Source organism: Biomphalaria glabrata, chromosome 14, assembly GCF_947242115.1.
Source record: "Biomphalaria glabrata chromosome 14, xgBioGlab47.1, whole genome shotgun sequence".
Lineage (NCBI taxonomy): Eukaryota > Metazoa > Mollusca > Gastropoda > Planorbidae > Biomphalaria > Biomphalaria glabrata.
Window position 1 is genome coordinate 33645817 of NC_074724.1, and position 18546 is coordinate 33664362.

The following is an 18546-nucleotide window of genomic DNA, read 5'->3' on the forward strand; positions in this document are numbered from 1 at the left end:
TTTTGACAATGTGGCCCGCGACACGAGTGTCGGAAAATAAAATGGCCCGCAGGTCGATTTAGGTTGGGCATCACTGGTCTAGACAAAGACACTCTCGATAAAGATTAACCAATAAAACACACTTTTCCAATGTTGGTTTCATGCCAAAGGCAGTCTTTCTTCGGTATCTCAAACGAGAATAGCATGATAGAAGCACTTCAGACAGGGATGGCCAGTGCTAAAAGATAACTTTGCGATGTATAAATCATGCACTTATTTTGTCTGTGTTTAGAAGACGCAGTTAAATCTGTAACAGAATTGTACACACTTAGTGAATTAATTTTTAAAAAATGTCTCAAATTCTTGAGTTTTAGAATTGCGTCATCATGTTTTGCGTAGTAGACAGTTTTGATTCTCGCAGACGAAAAAGTTCAATGGAAGCCATGTCCGTGGACCACCCAATAGAAATACAATAAAGAAGAAAACACACTGTCATCTTTATGGGAAATCGAAAGAGGTAGGAATAGTTTATAGGCTGGCATAGGATGTTATTCTATAATGATCTTCTTCAATGAAGGAACATCTGCAATTTATTAGATATGACAAATGTATTAAAATTATGGACATCGTGGTGGATGCTCTTATCATGACTTCTTCATATAAGAAACACCCTTGAATAAGACAGGCGCAGGCGACGCACAACGGTTTTGTCTGCATAAGTGTGGCAAAATATGTAGGTCACTGTGGCGTGAACTTCCGTGAAGTACAGTACTCAACTTTAATCTTAGGAATCGAAGAAAATCCTTAAGATTAGACTAGATCTATGTATGTGTGTTTTAGTCTAAAACACTTAAAACAGGCATACTCTAACTCATAATACTGATAATAGTCATAATAAGTTGAAGTCTAAATCTAGTACTCTAGTCTCTAAATTTGTTTATTTGTTTTACTTGTTTTGGGTGTTTCTTCGGGATTAAAGATAATTACGACAGCCCAGAGCGCATAGACTACCACACGACCAGGCAGCCATCTAGCCTTGATCTCATTAAATCTCAAATACACTACTTTAGCTGTGTTTACTTTATATATAATCTACATGGAGTTCCAGATTTATATCTACGCAATTTAGATACAGATCTAGATGATCAATATATATATATAGGTCTAAATCTGAGATTTATTCATGCGTTGAGCACTAGGCTGATGCCGCGGGCACATACTGGACTGGATGGCTGCCGCATGCGAGCTTATGTTTTGTGATGTCTCTACTTTTCTGTGGCAGTGCAGATTTGGAGTAAGACAAAGCAAATATATATAAACAAGAACATATGATACTTTTTTTTAAATTATCAAAGAGGAATAACTCCAAATTTAGAGCTTTATCTCTCAATCGTGTAGAAGTTATTTCTCCCCTTTCGATGTCAAACAAAATTAATGACCAATAATTAATTGACTAATTGGTTCATTTTTTTGAAGTTGATTCATGCCTTGTTCGATACTATAAATAATTGTTTAGTATCTTGCTTCGAAAATGGGTGTGGGAGAAATAGCGTGTACAATAATATAAGGGGAAAAAATCTACATAATTAGCCATATCTCTGAATACTGAAGGATTGATTTCCCTTGTTAATAAAAACATAATTAATTACCAGTAATTAATTGATTTATTGGTGTGTTTTTTTTAATTGATTCATGTTTTGTTAGGTACAAAAAAATAATTTTGTTTCAGAAACAACGTGCTCAAAGTTTTTACCAAACAGACAGATTGAATTGAAAGATATGAGTTGATACAAAGTTCCCCTTTACTTTTGTAAATAGTAGTTCATTTAGGTTAAAATCAAGGAGGAGAGACATGCCCTTAGTCCCTCTGGTTGTGTAGTATGTGATTCGGACTGTGGTCATGATGGTACGGAGTTCGGACCCTGCCTGCTTTTATTACGTGCCGCAAGAGGTTTTGACTAGGACGCAATCTATATATGTATCTCTCTCTTCATGGCCCAACCATGTCTGGACACCACCATGAAGTCATGGAAAGATCACTCTTTTAGTTCTGCAAGCCGGGCTAGAGTTACCCCCACGTAACTTTAGAGGTGGGAAAAAAAAGAGGGGGGGGGGAGAACTAGTAGTATTCACCCCTCACTAAATAACAGGGCCGGACTTAAAGGGAAACTCCGATGGTTTTTCACATTTGAGTTATTGACATAATTAAATTCTGCGTAAAAAGTTGTAATAGTAAACATTTTACCATTTTTTATTTAAATGCTTAGAAACATTTATATTTAATAAATTAGACAGTAAATTCTTAACATCTCAAAAAAAAAAAAAAAACTGGTTTCTTTGATATTTTGTTTTTAGGTTAGGCATACGTCACTTTCCTCAACAATACTGAAAGGGAAACTAGATTTGACCAATCGTATCGCTTCATTCTTACAGTAGCTGTTAGGCTGTAAGTCTAAGTGACGGCCTAGTCAAGCGCTATGGTACAGTTATATAGAGATAGATATATTTAAAAGCATTTGGACAACCAACTCGAGAAAAAAAGTAACATTTTCATCTAAGCCCCTCCCTGTCCCAAGAAGTAAATAGATCGCAGGTCTGACTGGTTAGTGTAAGGCTAGTCTAGACTACGTGTAGTCAGTCAGTCATGACAAGACAACCAAGCGATAGTGTTTGCTGTGTGTTGAGTGGTCAGGCGAGAAGATGCACACTCCCGTGGGTAGTCATGCATGTAAATCTCCTTTAACACGCATTTTTGTTTCCTTACAAGATCTAGATCTAACTGCTTAGACGAAGATTTATTTCTTTTACGAGAATGTAAACGTTACTGCATGGTTTTCCGTTATACAGTAAGTCGATAGATTAAATTAATAGGCATGTGTGACGTCACATAGAAACCCGGTGAAAGTCTGACTGTTTTGAATGCGCAGGAAAATTACGTCTAAAAACAAAATAATAATATTTTCATTATCTGTAAATCAAAACACATATTATATCAAAAATTGTCAAAACCATCGGAGTTTCCTTATAACCATTGTGGGGCCCTATGCGAAACAGATTTCGCGGGGCCAAGTTTGGTAGGGGGATACGGATAATAAGTGTAAATTAAGAGTTTGTATTAGAAAATAAATTCGTCTTTGCATTTTATTCATTCCTTACTACGTACATAATTACTTTACGAGCCTTGCGTGTAGCGAAGTCATACAGTATATGATAAAAATTCTGTTGCTACAGGTATCACGCTCAATACTCTATAACAAGAATTACCAAATGTTTCAATCTATCTACGAGAATTGTTGGCCTCAAGTAATTCTTCAATAGTTTGAGGCTTCACCAGATTCCACAATTACGGATATTGCATAATGCCGTTTTTTTTTATCGCGCGTAGGATTGGCGTTTTCCATATTGAATGACACCCCAAAATGACAATTTTTTGTCTATATATTTCAGGAGATTTGTATGAGTTTTAAAAGATTTTAATACTTTCCAGAGATTTCCAGGACTTTTTCGTATATTTGGCAATTTCAGATTTCCAGGAGCTCCTGGTAAATCAGGAGGCGCGGAAAATCTGTTATAAGTTATAATATGGTTTCAATTATAATTTACACCTAGAATTAGCGCATGTCCTATGAAAGTGCGGTTCCCACTGCGGTCGCATAGGTTGCAGTGGCCTAAGGCCGCCCTGCATAATAGCGTCGTGTGCTACGCCGTGGGTCGACTAATAATCTTTATTTCTGAAGGAACATCAAAAACGTATAAAACATAGCCTACAAACATTATGGGCTGACGAATTTGCGGTGACCAGTGACCAGAGATTTTTTTTTTGCTGTACAGTAGTAACACATCATAAAATGATGATTGAAGAATGTGTCTTATAGTCTACCAGATAGTACACTAACAAGTAACTAAAAACAACCATGGAGAGAAGCGGTACCTACCAACTTAAAGCGCCCACCCTCGCTCCCTGCTCCAACAAGAATGACCTCACCCAGCTGAAAGACGATGCCTGTGGCCCTGTCACTTGCACCCGCCAGCCGGACACTTCCGGTTTGACCAGTTGCCAGTACTATAAAGTAATTTTTCTTTTTTTTTTTTAATTTGTTTTAATCATATGATTTTTAAAAAGTTTTGTTATTATTATTATGCCTATTATCGCTTCAAAAGCATTCCTAATGTCATCCGTAGACTTGTATTTCACATTCACTGTCATTTAATCCTCATCGTTGTCATTGATGTATGTATTTTAAGTATTAAGTTTTAAATTCCAATTCAATTAGGGCATTTAGGGTAGACTTATCTGGAACTAGAATAACACTAGATCTAGACTTATCTGGAACAAGAATAATACTAGATCTAGATTGATCGGGAACTAGAATAACACTAGATCTAGATCTATAACTATAGACTAAATATCTATAGATGGCTGCCTGGTCGTGCGGTTTGCGCGCTGGACTGTCGTTCGGATCGACGGTCAAGGGTTCAAACCCTGCCCGCTCCCATCCCCCGTCGTCCTGCGGGAGGTTTGGACTAGGAAGTAAACTATCTTCAACTCTGAAGGAACATCCGAAACATGTAAAAACAAAACAAAACAAAACCAGATTGACCTATATATGTAGGAACACAACTTAATTATCTTCTTTTTTGAAGAAACGTCTGATATTTTATCAAGACGTTCATTGAATTTCAATTGGAGGGGGGGGGGGGATGGGGAAGCGGTTCGTATGTTCCTTTGACCTTCTTACAGAGGAATATATTTCAATTGATGGCGGTCTTTGACTTAACCGCTGTAGGCGTATTATATTTTAATTTTAAAAAACTTGAAATATTTTTTTGTGAACAAATCTAAATATAACTAAATATAATTTTTAACTTGAGATGAAATGAAATTAAACGTATATTTTAAACATCTAACTCACTATGAAAACACGTCATTACACTCTGGTATCCCGGAGTCGTCTGGCGTACTTATCCACTTATCTTATCTTGCATCATTCTACAAGGCCAACATTAAAGTGATGCTCTCTCTCAGTAGCCTATCACCCCTTTTTAAATACCTTTTCTAAACAAAGGATTCAATCATATCATGATAATATTAAATATTAATAGCACGCTGTACTGTATTTACATTATTTTCGTAATGAGAGCAATACGTTTTTGTAGTTAATCTGTTTTTTTTTTATATAAACAATCTCTGACCGTTGTTAATGCTAGAACCAGTGGCGTAGCTTTGGTGGAGGGAGGTCCGATTTCGAAAATCCCCCCCAGGCCCCCACTTGAGGGGTCCCACACATGAGTGTCCGAAATTGTTTTTTACATTAAATATTACGCCATTATCTAATGTCTTCATGTCGAATGTCAAAATGCATGGGCCCCTAAAGAGGTCAACCCCCCCCCCCCCCGGGACTCGAAATCCCTAGATACGCCACTGGTTAGAACATATGTTTAGTGACATCGAGGCCCCTAGTAAAATAAAGTAAATTGTCATCTACAGACAACTCCAGATGTGTGGGCGAACAATGCGGTCAGTGTTGGAGAACTCAAGGTGACAGCTTTTCGCTTTTTCATTTAGAATACTGCTATTCAGGCTCTCTGCAAACTGCTCCACGAGACACTATCAACTTAAAGAGCTTGACAACTCTGGGCTCCAAGATAACGCAACACTTTAATGTCCAATAAATCACAGCAAATAATGTACAATTGGCAACACGTAACACAGAATGCACACACATTTCTCGGTTAAGAACCGTATCACCGTATCAACTCTTTTGCACTGGGTTCAACTGAAAGTCGCAACCTGTGGGCAGGTTAGCTCTTTGCAACATCACAGTTCTGACGTCACGTCCTGAACCTATAACTATAACCTCTCAATAATGTAGAAGTAGTTTCCCTTTTTTGATAACAGATAAAACAAATATTAGTGATGATCATCGAACGAATCGGTTAATTTATTGCTTCACGTTTTGTTAGTTTCAGCTTCATCCGAGAATGCGTGTGCATAGAAATAACGCGTACAATGAACCAAGGGGACGAAACCCAAAATTATTTAGCCATATCTCTGAATACTGATGGATTAATTTCCCTTGTCGGTATCAAACAAAATAATTAATTACGAGTAACTAATTGACTAATTGGTTAATTCGTGATTCATGTATTGACTTTGCCTATGAATAATCGTGCAAAGTTTCACTTTGATCTAAGAATGGGTGTGGTAAAAATACCGTGTTCAAACCTTTTTACCAGACAGACAGATAGACAGACAGACAGAGTGAGTTGATCTAAGCTTTGCAAAAAAATATAAAAAATACTTAAAAAAACAACAAAGCTTATATTAAGTGTATCAATTAGTTTGGATCAGTAATGTAATTAAATTTGTAATAAGCCTCAAACGACAATCTATGAAGGGAACTAATTCAACTTCAGTCAAGTACTATTTCTTTGGCTTGTAAAGGGATTAATTCAGATTATACCACCACTTCAGCCAAGTACTATTTCTTTCCCTTGTTTGAGATACCAACCAAAGTAATTTATAACCAATAGTGAATTAACTAATTGGTTAATTTTGTTTTATTATTGATTCTTGTGTGGTCAGGTAAAAGAAATAATTGTGCAAAATTTCAGCTTGATCCGAGATCAATAACGTGTACAAACGTTTGGCCAGACAGACAGACAGACAGACAGAGTTGATATAAAAATGAATGACAGTGACGAGGGCACTATAGAATTAGAACGTGATCCAGATTAGCTTGAACCAAATACCTGCTCCAGTGAGCTCGTGAATGACCTACAACTTTTCTTGACTTTCCAGCCAGAGAGCTTCAAGTATGATTTGTTCCGATACCAGCTTTATGCGCAGCCTGCTGGATACAACTGTCACGGGGAACAGGTGAAAACAGGTGAGCCATTGGAAATATTATTGTAATATTATGTGTGGGCGTATAAGACATTGGCCCCAATAGAAAGAAAACTATATGGAGAGCTCCCTGATTTGGAAACCACTGCGCAGTTCATCTCATGTAATGGTCTAGTCATATGAACACTCCAACATAACAATGAGAACGATGAAGAAGAAGAAGAAGAAAATGTGTGGGCGTGTGTGTCATACAGTGTGGTCAGCATGCGAGTTTGGAGTGGTTATATGATTTAAGATTCTTTAAATGATATATTTTTTTAAAGTGCACTTATTAGCGATGCTGCTTAATGGTCTTCCCCATTAAAGACACTTGAAGTCCATGCTTATTAATGTATGGAAGAATTACTTGCGACAATGGCAAGGGTAAGAAACAAACTTACTATTAATTATCATAGGAAATATTATTCTATAGACGTAGAATCGTGTCTATAAGAAATCGCCAAATTTCTGCTTGAGTAACGAAAAAGCTTGCAAAAAAGTAATATATATGTGCGATAAATATGTTTTGGTTCGGGTAGCTACTATTTCACATAATTACAATTTATATCTGTTTGTAATTATTATTTTTTAAAATTAGATAACATATATTTCGTTGTGATTTTTATGACGTTGAAAATCATTTTATAAGACAATCACGCTAGCCGAGACCAATCGTCATGGAACATTGACATGCACCGTCACAACCTGTGTGCAGTTTTGGCCAATAGGCCTGTACGACGTGGCAGCGAGCTGTTCGTCTCCACGGCCCAAAGGCTGTGACGTCGCAGGTCAGTGATGAGGCCTTCTATGACGAATGCTCTCGCGCTAACCCAGTGGCCAGTGTACATGGACAGTTCTGAGGTATTCCAAAAACATTAAGACTCAAATCTAAATCTTGTAAGATGTGGGGGACTCTTCGTCTTCGTTTACAAAGGAAGTGGAAACAAAAATTATCCTTTCTTTTCTTACTTGGCTTGTCCAACGTTATCCTTATGTTCCAGTCTGCAGCCATGTCAGGGTGAAGGTCGTTAACAAAGTGTGGTCACGTGATGTGAAGTGATACTGACACGTTTCTTTTTAATTCGACCGTTACTTTTTTTTTTTGGGGGTGGGGGGGGGGGGGCTACGTGTCCATGGACGTTTTGTCCAAGAGACATTTTCCCTTGAGAACAGTCGTTATAACAGGCCTCAACTCTGACCTGTGACGTCTCAGGTCAAGTGTTCAGGCCTGCTATTTTTCTTACATTGAACACTATTTTAGATTCACCTTCACTTATCCCATAGTCTGTTGGACCGTTGGGGCACCATACAGGATTTGTCAACCGTCTTTCTCCACTCCTCTCTTTCTTTTGCCTTGTTGTCTTACCATCGCTTTCTCTGTCTGCCTCTTCTTCTTTTTCCTGGTATTGTTCCCTGAAGGAAGGTCTTTGCGGGTACCAAAGACCTTGTAATATGGCCAAAGTTAGCATCGTGAGGTCCAATCGCTCTAGTAACCCTGTCTCTTAATCTATTCGTTTGTGATCCGGTCTTTAAATGTGATACTTAGGATCCTTCTGTAACATCTCAATTCCATTGCTACTATCCTTCTGAGAACTGGCGTTTTCCTCTGCTCAGTTGACAATGCATGCTGAAAACTGTTATTGACGGTCGCAGGCTTATAGCACCAGACTGCTGGTAGACAAACCGCTGTAGGCATATCAACTTATAAAGCTTGAAATAACTTGAATAAAATCTTTGAGAACAAACTAAATATAACTTTTATTCCTCTTGAGATGAAGTGAAATTAAGTGATATTTAAACAAATCTTACTCTGGCATCCTTGAGTCGTATCACGTACTTAACACAGCTTACGACAGGGGCGTTTATCTTGCATCATTCTACAAGACTTACATGAAATTAATACTAACAATGGATACTCCCTTTCCATATCACCTAGGAAACACACACGCACACTCCTTAACAAGTACTTAATTGGCTTATTTCTCATGCCCTCTTTCTATTTCCTTATCAGTACCCAACAAACAGTACGACGCCCCAACCACAGATGTAAGGGCCCTGAGACAAACTATGTACATCCCCGTCGTACCTACTAAGCCAGGTGGGGAGAGAGATGTCACGTTCCCGATGACCCCTCAGACCATGGGTCAACCAGACGTGACCACGGCGTGCTGCGTTCCCGTGATCCCTTGCAACCCGGGATTCCAGAACTTGACTGCTAATATTTACCCTGACCCCAGGGTCGTCTGTGACACCTACAACAGGTAAGCGTTATAACTGACACCTTCAACAGGTAAACGTTTTGCCTGGGGCACCTACAGAAGGTAAACGTTTTGTCTGAGGAACCTACAGCAGGTAAACGTTTTGCCTGGGGCACCTACAAAAGGTAAACGTTTTGATTGGGGCACATACAGCAGGTAAACGTTTTGCCTGGGGCACCTACAGCAGGTAAACGTTTTGCCTGGGGCACCTACACCAGGTAAACGTTTTGTCTGGGGCACCTACAACAGGTAAACATTTTGTCTGGGGCACCTACAGCAGGTAAACGTTTTGTCTGGGGCACCTACAACAAGTAAAAGTTTTGTCTGGGGCACATACAACAGGTAAACGTTTTGCCTGGGGCACCTACAACAGGTAAGCATTTTTTAAAGACGCAACAGCGGTGTAAATAATCTCAAGAGGAATTGTTGGTATCTTAACAATAAACATATTTCGGAGTGTACAAAGTATAAACTGAGGCACCTATCGAGAGTGTCATTTAATCTAGTAGAAATTGCGAACTGTCCAGACGTGATGTCAAAAACAAGACTGACCATTTCCCCTTCCTCCCCCCACCACCTAAAAAAATGGATGAACAAAGTGAAAACAACATTATTCAATGAACACCTTCACGTCTTATTGAGCATCACACATCGTAACAGATCATCGGACTCAGCTCACTGTGACATCACCCAAAAGAAAACAAAAAAAAAGAAATAAAATACTTCACTGCCTATAGTAGGTCAGGTTACTTGTATAATTAATAAATTAAAAAAATACAAAAATATATAGAGTTATTTTTTTTTACCTTAACATTTCTGAAAATAGATAAATTGATCTTAGTACGAAATCAAAATGATTAGTAGTCTTTTAGCTAATAAAAGCAGACTTTGATTTCTTGGAAATGAAAAAAAAAAAAAAGAGAAAAATTTGAATTTCATTTTTTTCAAAAGGGAATACAATAACTGATGTAATCAAGAGTTTAGATAATGCAGTACATTTAACTCAGTATTGAAAGGGAATTTGTCTATTGTTGTCACTATCTATGTCTATCGCCTCCTTCAGTCTCGAATCGACTATGGATCATCTCATGGAAATGAGATAAATGCCTGGGCATTAGATGTGGGCGTAATGATGTCGCCCACACATTAGTCCCCCCCCCTCTTCACGCAGCTTATGTATCCAAAGGAACAGCAGTGCCGATACAGTTTGGGGTCAGCGGAGTCGTAGGTTCTGCCAGGGTGTAGTATTGTGTGCTGCTAACTGCCTTAGGGTCGCCAGCTCCTGATTTTTCCTCAGGGTTGACTCCCGAAGCCTTTCACATTAAGTGGGTATAGCTGCAAGGCAACAGAGGTTTGAATTCAGAGTTTTCCTTCTCTTAGGTGGGTAGCCAGCCATGGCTAACGAGCCTCTCCTGCCCGAAGCTTACTGGTTAAGGCGCCCCTTCTCCTGTTAGTGAGAAGAGTTCCGACGGACTCAACATCTGAGCCACACGTGAAGGCCAGGAGTTGGACTGGTTTCCAGAGGCTATTTGAGACTCCTGCCATTAGGAAGCATTTTATAGGTAGTGGAGTGCTTACATCCATTACCATTTCCGGCAATGACAACCTTGCGGAACAATGTTGTCACTATCACTATACAAAATAACCCTAACTTCTCAATAAACAAAACTCGACTGCCTCTCAAGACACTAATCTATCAACTTCTTTTATTTCATTCCTCACAGTATAGTCTTTTCTTTTTTTTTACTTATATATTGTCACTACGCTATAAAACCTAGACACACAAAATAAAGAGTAACAATCAAATCCTAACTTTTACGCGCTGAATTCATAATCGTAACCTAATAATTTCCATCCTGTTAAGGTGTAATCTTGCCGGGCAGAATTCTCATGGGCGAGTAGACATCTGTTCGGACAAGCAGCAAATTGCCAACCAGCAACAGCACTTTGAGCCTCCGCCCCTGCAGCAGTTTATGATGCCTCCGTCTAACCTTCAGTCGAGTGGCTGCTGTGGCTTCCCACCCACGTTTCCACCTGTGAACCAGGTAGCCTACACTTTTACTTTCTGTTGTAGTCTGTCTTGTGATCTGTCTGTCTTATATGTCTTATAGTCTGTCTTATAGTCTGTCACTCTGTCTTATATGTCTTTAAGTCTGTCACTATGTCTTATATGTCTTTAAGTCTGTCACTGTGTCTTATTTGTCTTTAAGTCTGTCACTATGTCTTATATGTCTTTTAAGTCTGTCACTATGTCTTATATGTCTTTTAAGCCTGTCACTATGTCTTATATGTCTTTAAGCCTGTCACTATGTCTTATATGTCTTTAAGCCTGTCACTATGTCTTATATGTCTTTAAGCCTGTCACTATGTCTTATATGTCTTTAAGTCTGTCGCTATGTCTTATATGTCTTTAAGTCTGTCACTATGTCTTATATGTCTTTAAGCCTGTCACTATGTCTTATATGTCTTTAAGTATGTCACTATGTCTTATATGTCTTTAAGCCTGTCACTATGTCTTATATGTCTTTAAGTCTGTCACTATATCTTATATGTCTTTAAGTCTGTCACTATGTCTTTAAGTCTGTCACTATGTCTTCTATGTCTTTAAGTCTGTCACTATGTCTTATATGTCTTTAAGCCTGTCACTGTCTTATATGTCTTTAAGCCTGTCACTGTGACTTATATGTCTTTAAGTCTGTCACTATGTCTTATATGTCTTTAAGTCTGTCACTATGTCTTATATGTCTTTAAGTCTGTCACTATGTCTTATATGTCTTTAAGTCTGTCACTATGTCTTATATGTCTTTAAGTCTGTCACTATAACTTATATGTCTTTAAGTCTGTCACTATAACTTATATGTCTTTAAGTCTGTCACTATGTCCTATATGTCTTTAGGGCTGTCTTATAGTCTGTCTTATATGTATTTAAGTCTGTCTTATAGTCTGTCTAAAATGTCTTTAAGTCTGTTTATAGTCTGTCTTGTATGTCTTAAAGTCTTGTCTTATTGTTTGTCTTATATGTCTTAAAGTCTTGTCTTATTGTTTGTCTTATGTCTTTAAGTCTGTCTTATATGTCTAAACATCTTGTCTTAAAGTCATGTCTTATAGTCTGTCTTGTATGTCTAAAAGTCTTGTCTTGAAGTCATGTCTTATAGTCTGTCTTATATGTCTTAAAGTCGGTCTTTCGCCTAAAACTGAACAATAGTCAGCAAAAGTGTTGCATAGTTTTCTTTTGTTAGAGTTTACAATTATCAACTATAGCAGCGATGCACAAACTACGGCCCGAAGGCCACATCTGGACCCGTGATGTTCTTTTATCTGGCAACTTCTGTCTGCAGTGCAATAATGAAGCCTCATCACAGCTATTGGTCTCCACTGCCTGCAGGTTGCGACGTAGCAGGTCAGTGTTCAAGCCTACTATGAGCTTGGCCACTGCATAACGTTGACTCCAAGTAGAAGGTCTAAGTCCTCGTTGGAGCGTATCATTTAAAGTAGTGTGGCCATTTGAATTCGCTGAGATTTACATTGATCGTACGCTGTTGATAGGTCACCACGTTGAAACGTAGTATACTATTAATTAGTTCCCCTTGTGAGCATCTGTTATTCGGTGTTAAATGGTACAAGTTAATTGTGCACTGTTAATTTGACGTTATTACGTTTAGCTTTACGGTCCTGCCCATCAGCAAGCAGGAATGCCCATGATGGGCTACAGTCAAGGGGAAGGCCATCCACAGCAGCTGCATCAACAGCCGTACGCCACGAATCAGCAGGCGGCCTTACAGCAGCAGCAACAGGCTGTTGACTACATGCGTGGGTCCTCGTGTACCAACCCTGCCTGTGTGGATGCCATTGACGGTAAGATTTGACGATCTCTTTGAATAAAGATCTATAGTATTATTGTAGTAATTATCTGCCTTTACTTTTCCGCAGGGCCAGATTTAAGGAAAGGCAAAAGGGACGGTAAAGTGCTTGGCGTCCAAACCGAGGTTCCAGGTTTGAATCCTTGTTAAGACCGGGAATTTTAATCTCGGGATTTGGGCGCCTCTGAGTTCACCCAGCTTTAATGTGTACCTGACATTGGGGAAAGTAACGGCGGTTGGTCGTTGTGCTGGCCACATGATGCCCTCGTTTACCGTGGGCCACAGAAATAGATAACCTTTACATCACCTGACCTATAGGTCGCAAGGTCTGAAAGGGGATCTTTACTTTTTTTTTTTTTACATTTTTGTTTTCTAATTTTTACGACTGCCAAAATTATCATGATTTAGAAGTGTACGCTTGTAGCATGCTCGGAATAAGTAAATACAGCTCCAGTGCGTCTACGAAGGGCCTTACCCTCTACAAACTAAAAAAATATACACTTTTTAAAACTAAAATATGCATATTAAATATTTTTTAAAGGAAATTGAAATTAAATTTACAATATATCTATTTCATTCTTCTAAAATATAGCATGCCTTTAGATATAAGTATTTTCATTCATAAGTGGATCTTTATTAAAGCTTTCAAACCATTGTTGAGGCCTCCCACAAAAATCCAGTCCGGGGCCTCTACATACTTAAATCGGGCCCTGCTTGGCTATGTTGTAAGGACGGCTTTTTTTGTGGCGGTACGCACCGGTACGGCGTACTGGCACCTTTTTGAATGTGGGGAAAAAATATTACTTTTCTTGTATTTTAGCGTATATTATTAATTTATTCGTAATTAAAAGTTAGGCAATCAATCACTGAGTACCGGCACCTATTCACGGAGTACCGGCACCTATTCACTGAGTACCGGCACCTATTCACGGAGTACCGGCACCTATTCACTTAGTACCGGCACCTTTTCATGGAGTACCGGCACCTATTCACTGAGTACCGGCACCTTTTCACGGAGTACCGGCACCTATTCACTGAGTACCGGCACCTTTTCACGGAGTACCGACACGTATTCACTGAGTACCGGCACCTTTTCACGGAGTACCGACACGTATTCACTGAGTACCGGCACCTTTTCACGGAGTACCGACACGTATTCACTGAGTACCGGCACCTATTTTTACAAAAAAAAACAACCTGGTTATAAGGAACCACTGTAAGTCTGTAATCCTTTAGTTCTTATCTGTTAAGCATTCACGGCAATTTGTTTCCTTTTGTCCTTTAGATGGAATGAATCTAACCGGCAACAAACGAGCGGTGAGTTCTTTGTGTTGGATAATAATAGTAAACTTAATAATAATAATAAGGATTAAAAAAAACGCTACCATTATTGACATCGCCGTACCACTGTCTCATAATTTAAGAAAAACTAAAATGGAAAAACAAAGAAAATATGGGAACCTAGGCTCGGAGATTAAGCGATTATAAAAGTTAACTAAAATAACAATATACCCTTTTGTTATATCAACCGAGAGGATAATGACAACTGACCTCACAGATACCTTCAAGGCTATTAACATCCCTAAGAAGATTCTCGTGGCCTGTCAGAAGGCGGTACTGCTGCAGGCCTGCCACATCACTAGAAAATTCCCCAGGAGACGCTGATAAAGGAACTACGATGAATTTTGTTTCTTTTTAACGAAATTCGACCCTGGCAGTGCCAGAGAATGAATACTCGTTCGTTTCTAACATAATAATAATAACAGAGAGAGAGAGAGAGAGAGAGAGTAGTTTAAAGGCTTAATGTATATCTTTATAAGTAAGATATTGTCATTGATCAAAGGTTCATACATTGATGGAATGTCTGTTCATCAGGTGTGCTCCAGTAACAAGACGTTTAGGTTTACAGATAGAGCCACCAGAGCGATACTGGCCAGTAAGTATGTGCTCCTTAGTATTTTTTTTTTTATCTATTTAAGTTCTAATCCATATAACGGAATATAACTGCTGGATTGTTGTTTTTTTAAACGACTCACTGTGAAGTTAAATAGAGATCTACATGAGCTCGTTTCGACTATGTTAATTATGGCAGAATATCTTATCTTCTTAACTTAATAGGGGCACCTTTACTTTAATACTATATATGTAAGCAAAGCACTCCATTGATACAGTAGTACTGAAAAGTTTTTAATTATCAAAGTTGCTTTAACCAGCTTGTATTGTTGTCTAGTTTGTTGTCACGAGTTGAGTCTGTGACCTATTTCGACCAGTTTCTAGAAGCTCGAGTTCAAACCAGTGCAAGTGTCCAGCGTAAACAAGTTAATTTTAGATATCCAATCAAAGAAAGAGGTTAAGGGAAAAAATAGCACACGTCAGCTTCTAGAAGGTCAAAGTTACTAAAATAATTATCTGAGAAGGTTCCATGATTCTGGAACGTACGATCAAAGAAAGTATAAATAAGGGGAAAGTCAGTTAGACGGGGTCCTCGCTCGGCCCTCGCATAGTAGTAGTTCTTGTAGAGCGATGGTCCTCGCTCAGTTCTTGATTAGTAATAAGTTTTGTGATATTAGCGGGTCCATTAAGTAAAGTTTTAGTAGTTGAAGTTGAAGTTATACTAAGTGAAGTTTTATGTATCTTTAAGTTTTATTTAAGAAGTGTCAAGTTGTTATTGAATTAAGAAGTTAATTTGATGTGAAAGTTGAAGAAGTTATTAAAGAAGTTTGAAGAAAATACAGAGAGATGTTTCTTTCTTCATTTCATTGAATTGTCAAGTTTGATAATATAATCCCCGGCAAGTGTGATCGTCATTTCATATGAATTCATCAACTTATTAATACAATCCTTCGGCAAGTTCGTCACATTTGTCCAATAGATATTCGTTTCTAGCGCTACTGATGTTTCAATGAGACTCACTTTGTCTCGTCTCTGTTTCTAGACATGGAGCCCCCTGAGAAACGAGATGTAAGACTCCGAACAATGTACGGCTCCTATGGCTCCTACCTCTTGGCTCGTGTGACTCCGCGCAGGTGCCTACGGGGACCCAAGTCAAACATCAATACCCAAGGTACTGTGGTTGATACCGGAGGGGTGAGACTGTAGACTTATGATTGAAATGAGGGAATAAATGGTAGCTTTGGCGCTTATTTTGCACAGGCGGTAAAAGTCAGTGATGGGTCATACTGCCTTTGAAACCACAAAGGGACATTCTTAAACTGTTTTTAAAGCTCTGATGATTATGGCTAAAGTTGAAGAGTCTTCCAAATAAAAATCAACATAGAACTAGTTCAATAGCCCAAATATTTGGTGATGTATAAATACAGATCTTTATCTTTTACACAGTTCCTGGATGTATCAATACAGCTCTAGTTCTTAGCAGTTTCTGGCGTTTCTAGATGTATCAATACAGATGCGGTTTATTTACGCGATTTGTGGGACATAAGCATCTGGTGTGGGGTCAACACAGAACTAGATTTAATAACATAAGCATCTGGTGAGGGGTCAACACAGAACTAGATTTAATAACATCAGCATCTTGTGATGGGTCAATGCAATATCAGTCTAATATCATATACATCCGATGACAGTTTCATATATAATTGATTGATTTATAATAAAGTTATATTTTGGAGTAGCATATGCTGCGTTAGCTAACATTTAGGCAGCATATACTCACTAGTTTTAAAAGTACATTCTCAATTTGAGACGTCACGCAAATTAGCAAGTTAAATTTCTATTACCTGCCTAGTTTAAATAAATAAATAAGTGCTCTCCCTTTGTTTTCAGGCAATGGTTTTAGATGGTGCTACCCTCAAACAGAAAACAACTTGTGCTACGTCATCGAACGAAATCCAAGGTGCTAGCGACCGGGGCTGTGTTGAACCGAGACCCATCGTTATAGAAGACCTGAACACTGACCTGCAACGTCACAGCCTGTGGGCAGTTTTGACCAATAGCCCGTTGCCGCACCGTACAAACCTGCGACATAGCTATTGGTCTAAACTGCCCACAAACTGTGACGTTGCAGGTCAGTGTTGATGCCTCTCTATTACGAATGTTCACGGCTGAACTTGTATGTGACATTGGAGCCGAGAAGATAGATCAGGATCTATAAAGAATAATGTTACCTTTGCTGGGCTAACCTTTTGGGACGCTGACCACTTCGCCGTGACACTTCCCATGGAGGATAACTTTGATTTTATTGCTGCCAAGACATTTCTTCCACAACTACTAAATCAAATGAGATATTGTGACTTTAAATAGAAATAAGCGATGGCAATTATGAGCTTTTTATGTTCAGAAAATAATTTGTATGGGCCTTATAAAATTAGAAACGTGTGAATCAGCTATTTACCTCATCATGGCCCAGTTCTTTACCCTGTTTCCTATAAGTTATCATTATACCTTTAAGACATCAGACACAATGTATATAGGCCTAAATCCCAACATAACGTCTGTGTACCCTCACGTCTGCAAACTATAGAGGACTGGTTGGTTGTAATAAAGATGATCAATTGTCTTCTGACTTGTTTAACCTTTTTCATTTGTGTATGTGTGTGTGTGCATGTGTGTGCTCGCGCGTGCGCATCTTGCTTTTCATTTTGTCCAAACTTTCACTTTTGCCTTTATCAATTTTGAATTTTTTCCCCTTGTAAACGTATTTGTATTTTTAAACAAGATTACAAAGACAGTTTGTGTGGAAACACAAACTCAAAATCAGCCCCCGAAGTGGTCCACCCAGGGAGGTAAAAAGGAAGGTTTCAATATTTCTGAAAGAATATCAAAATGAAATTCATTCAAAGGCAAATGACAGAGAAGAATGGAATAAGAAGGTTGACCGATCTTATGTGGTGCCCCAACGGTCAGCAGACCAAGGGATAGGTGACAGTGAAGGTGTGATTTCAACCTGGCCTAACTGATGCCGTCTAATGATTATCTAATTGATCTTTTTGGTTTGGAAAGGGTCGATCTCTTATTCAGTCTCAAGGAGAAAAGAATTATACTATGGGCTAGTGCCCTATGCGCGCATGGTGGTGCTTCATGAAAAACTACTTATTAATTGTTGTGTTAAATTATGTTCCACTTATGTGCATATTAAATAGATTTTTTCTCCTTAAAATTTTTTTTTGTAAATGTAGTTTTTAATACGACAAAACTTACTTAACTTAGCAATATATTTGTCGAAAAGAAAGCTATTTTTTTTTTGACAAAAAATCTAAAACCGTTTGCATAAATTTGTTAAATAGTCCTCTGCCTTACTAAATAGCCTCCCGTGTTTGTTACTATTAATAGTGAATAGTTGATTTTATAAATCAAAATTTTCTCTTTCAGAAAAGAAAAAAGTAGCCGTTGCATCAGAACTTTGAAAGGTCTAAAATATCATGGTGTCGGATTTTCAATATCTTTTCTAGTCTACGAGATCTAAACTGGACGGTCGGACGGACAGACAGACCATAAAAAACGAATAGCGTCTATTACCCTTTCGGGGGGCCGCTAAAACTCATCGAATTATCTTAAAGTCAAATCGACAAACTCTAACGTGATTTTAGCAAAGCGATTAGAAAGG

General features: G+C 38.4%; 1 protein-coding gene across 1 annotated transcript; it reads left to right on the plus strand.

Annotated features, from left to right (window-relative positions):
- The first annotated feature begins 345 nt into the window (after positions 1-345).
- LOC106051018 (uncharacterized) lies at positions 346-17499 on the plus strand. The gene is made up of 11 exons (XM_013206132.2): positions 346-496; positions 3855-4049; positions 5468-5518; positions 6782-6869; positions 8877-9126; positions 10988-11168; positions 12786-12978; positions 14269-14300; positions 14859-14919; positions 15919-16047; positions 16767-17499. The coding sequence occupies exons 2-11, from the start codon at positions 3894-3896 to the stop codon at positions 16841-16843; spliced, it is 1218 nt and encodes a 405-aa protein (XP_013061586.2). The 5' UTR covers positions 346-496; positions 3855-3893; the 3' UTR covers positions 16844-17499.
- Positions 17500-18546: the final 1047 nt, after the last annotated feature.

Bases quoted from the DNA above. Each gene is read 5' to 3' on its own strand.
- LOC106051018 (XM_013206132.2), top strand. From the start codon at position 3,894: ATGGAGAGAAGCGGTACCTACCAACTTAAAGCGCCCACCCTCGCTCCC. The intron at 9,127-10,987 runs GTAAGCGTTATA...CATCCTGTTAAG, and splicing joins GTCTGTGACACCTACAACAG to GTGTAATCTTGCCGGGCAGA. The intron at 14,920-15,918 runs GTAAGTATGTGC...CTCTGTTTCTAG, and splicing joins CACCAGAGCGATACTGGCCA to ACATGGAGCCCCCTGAGAAA.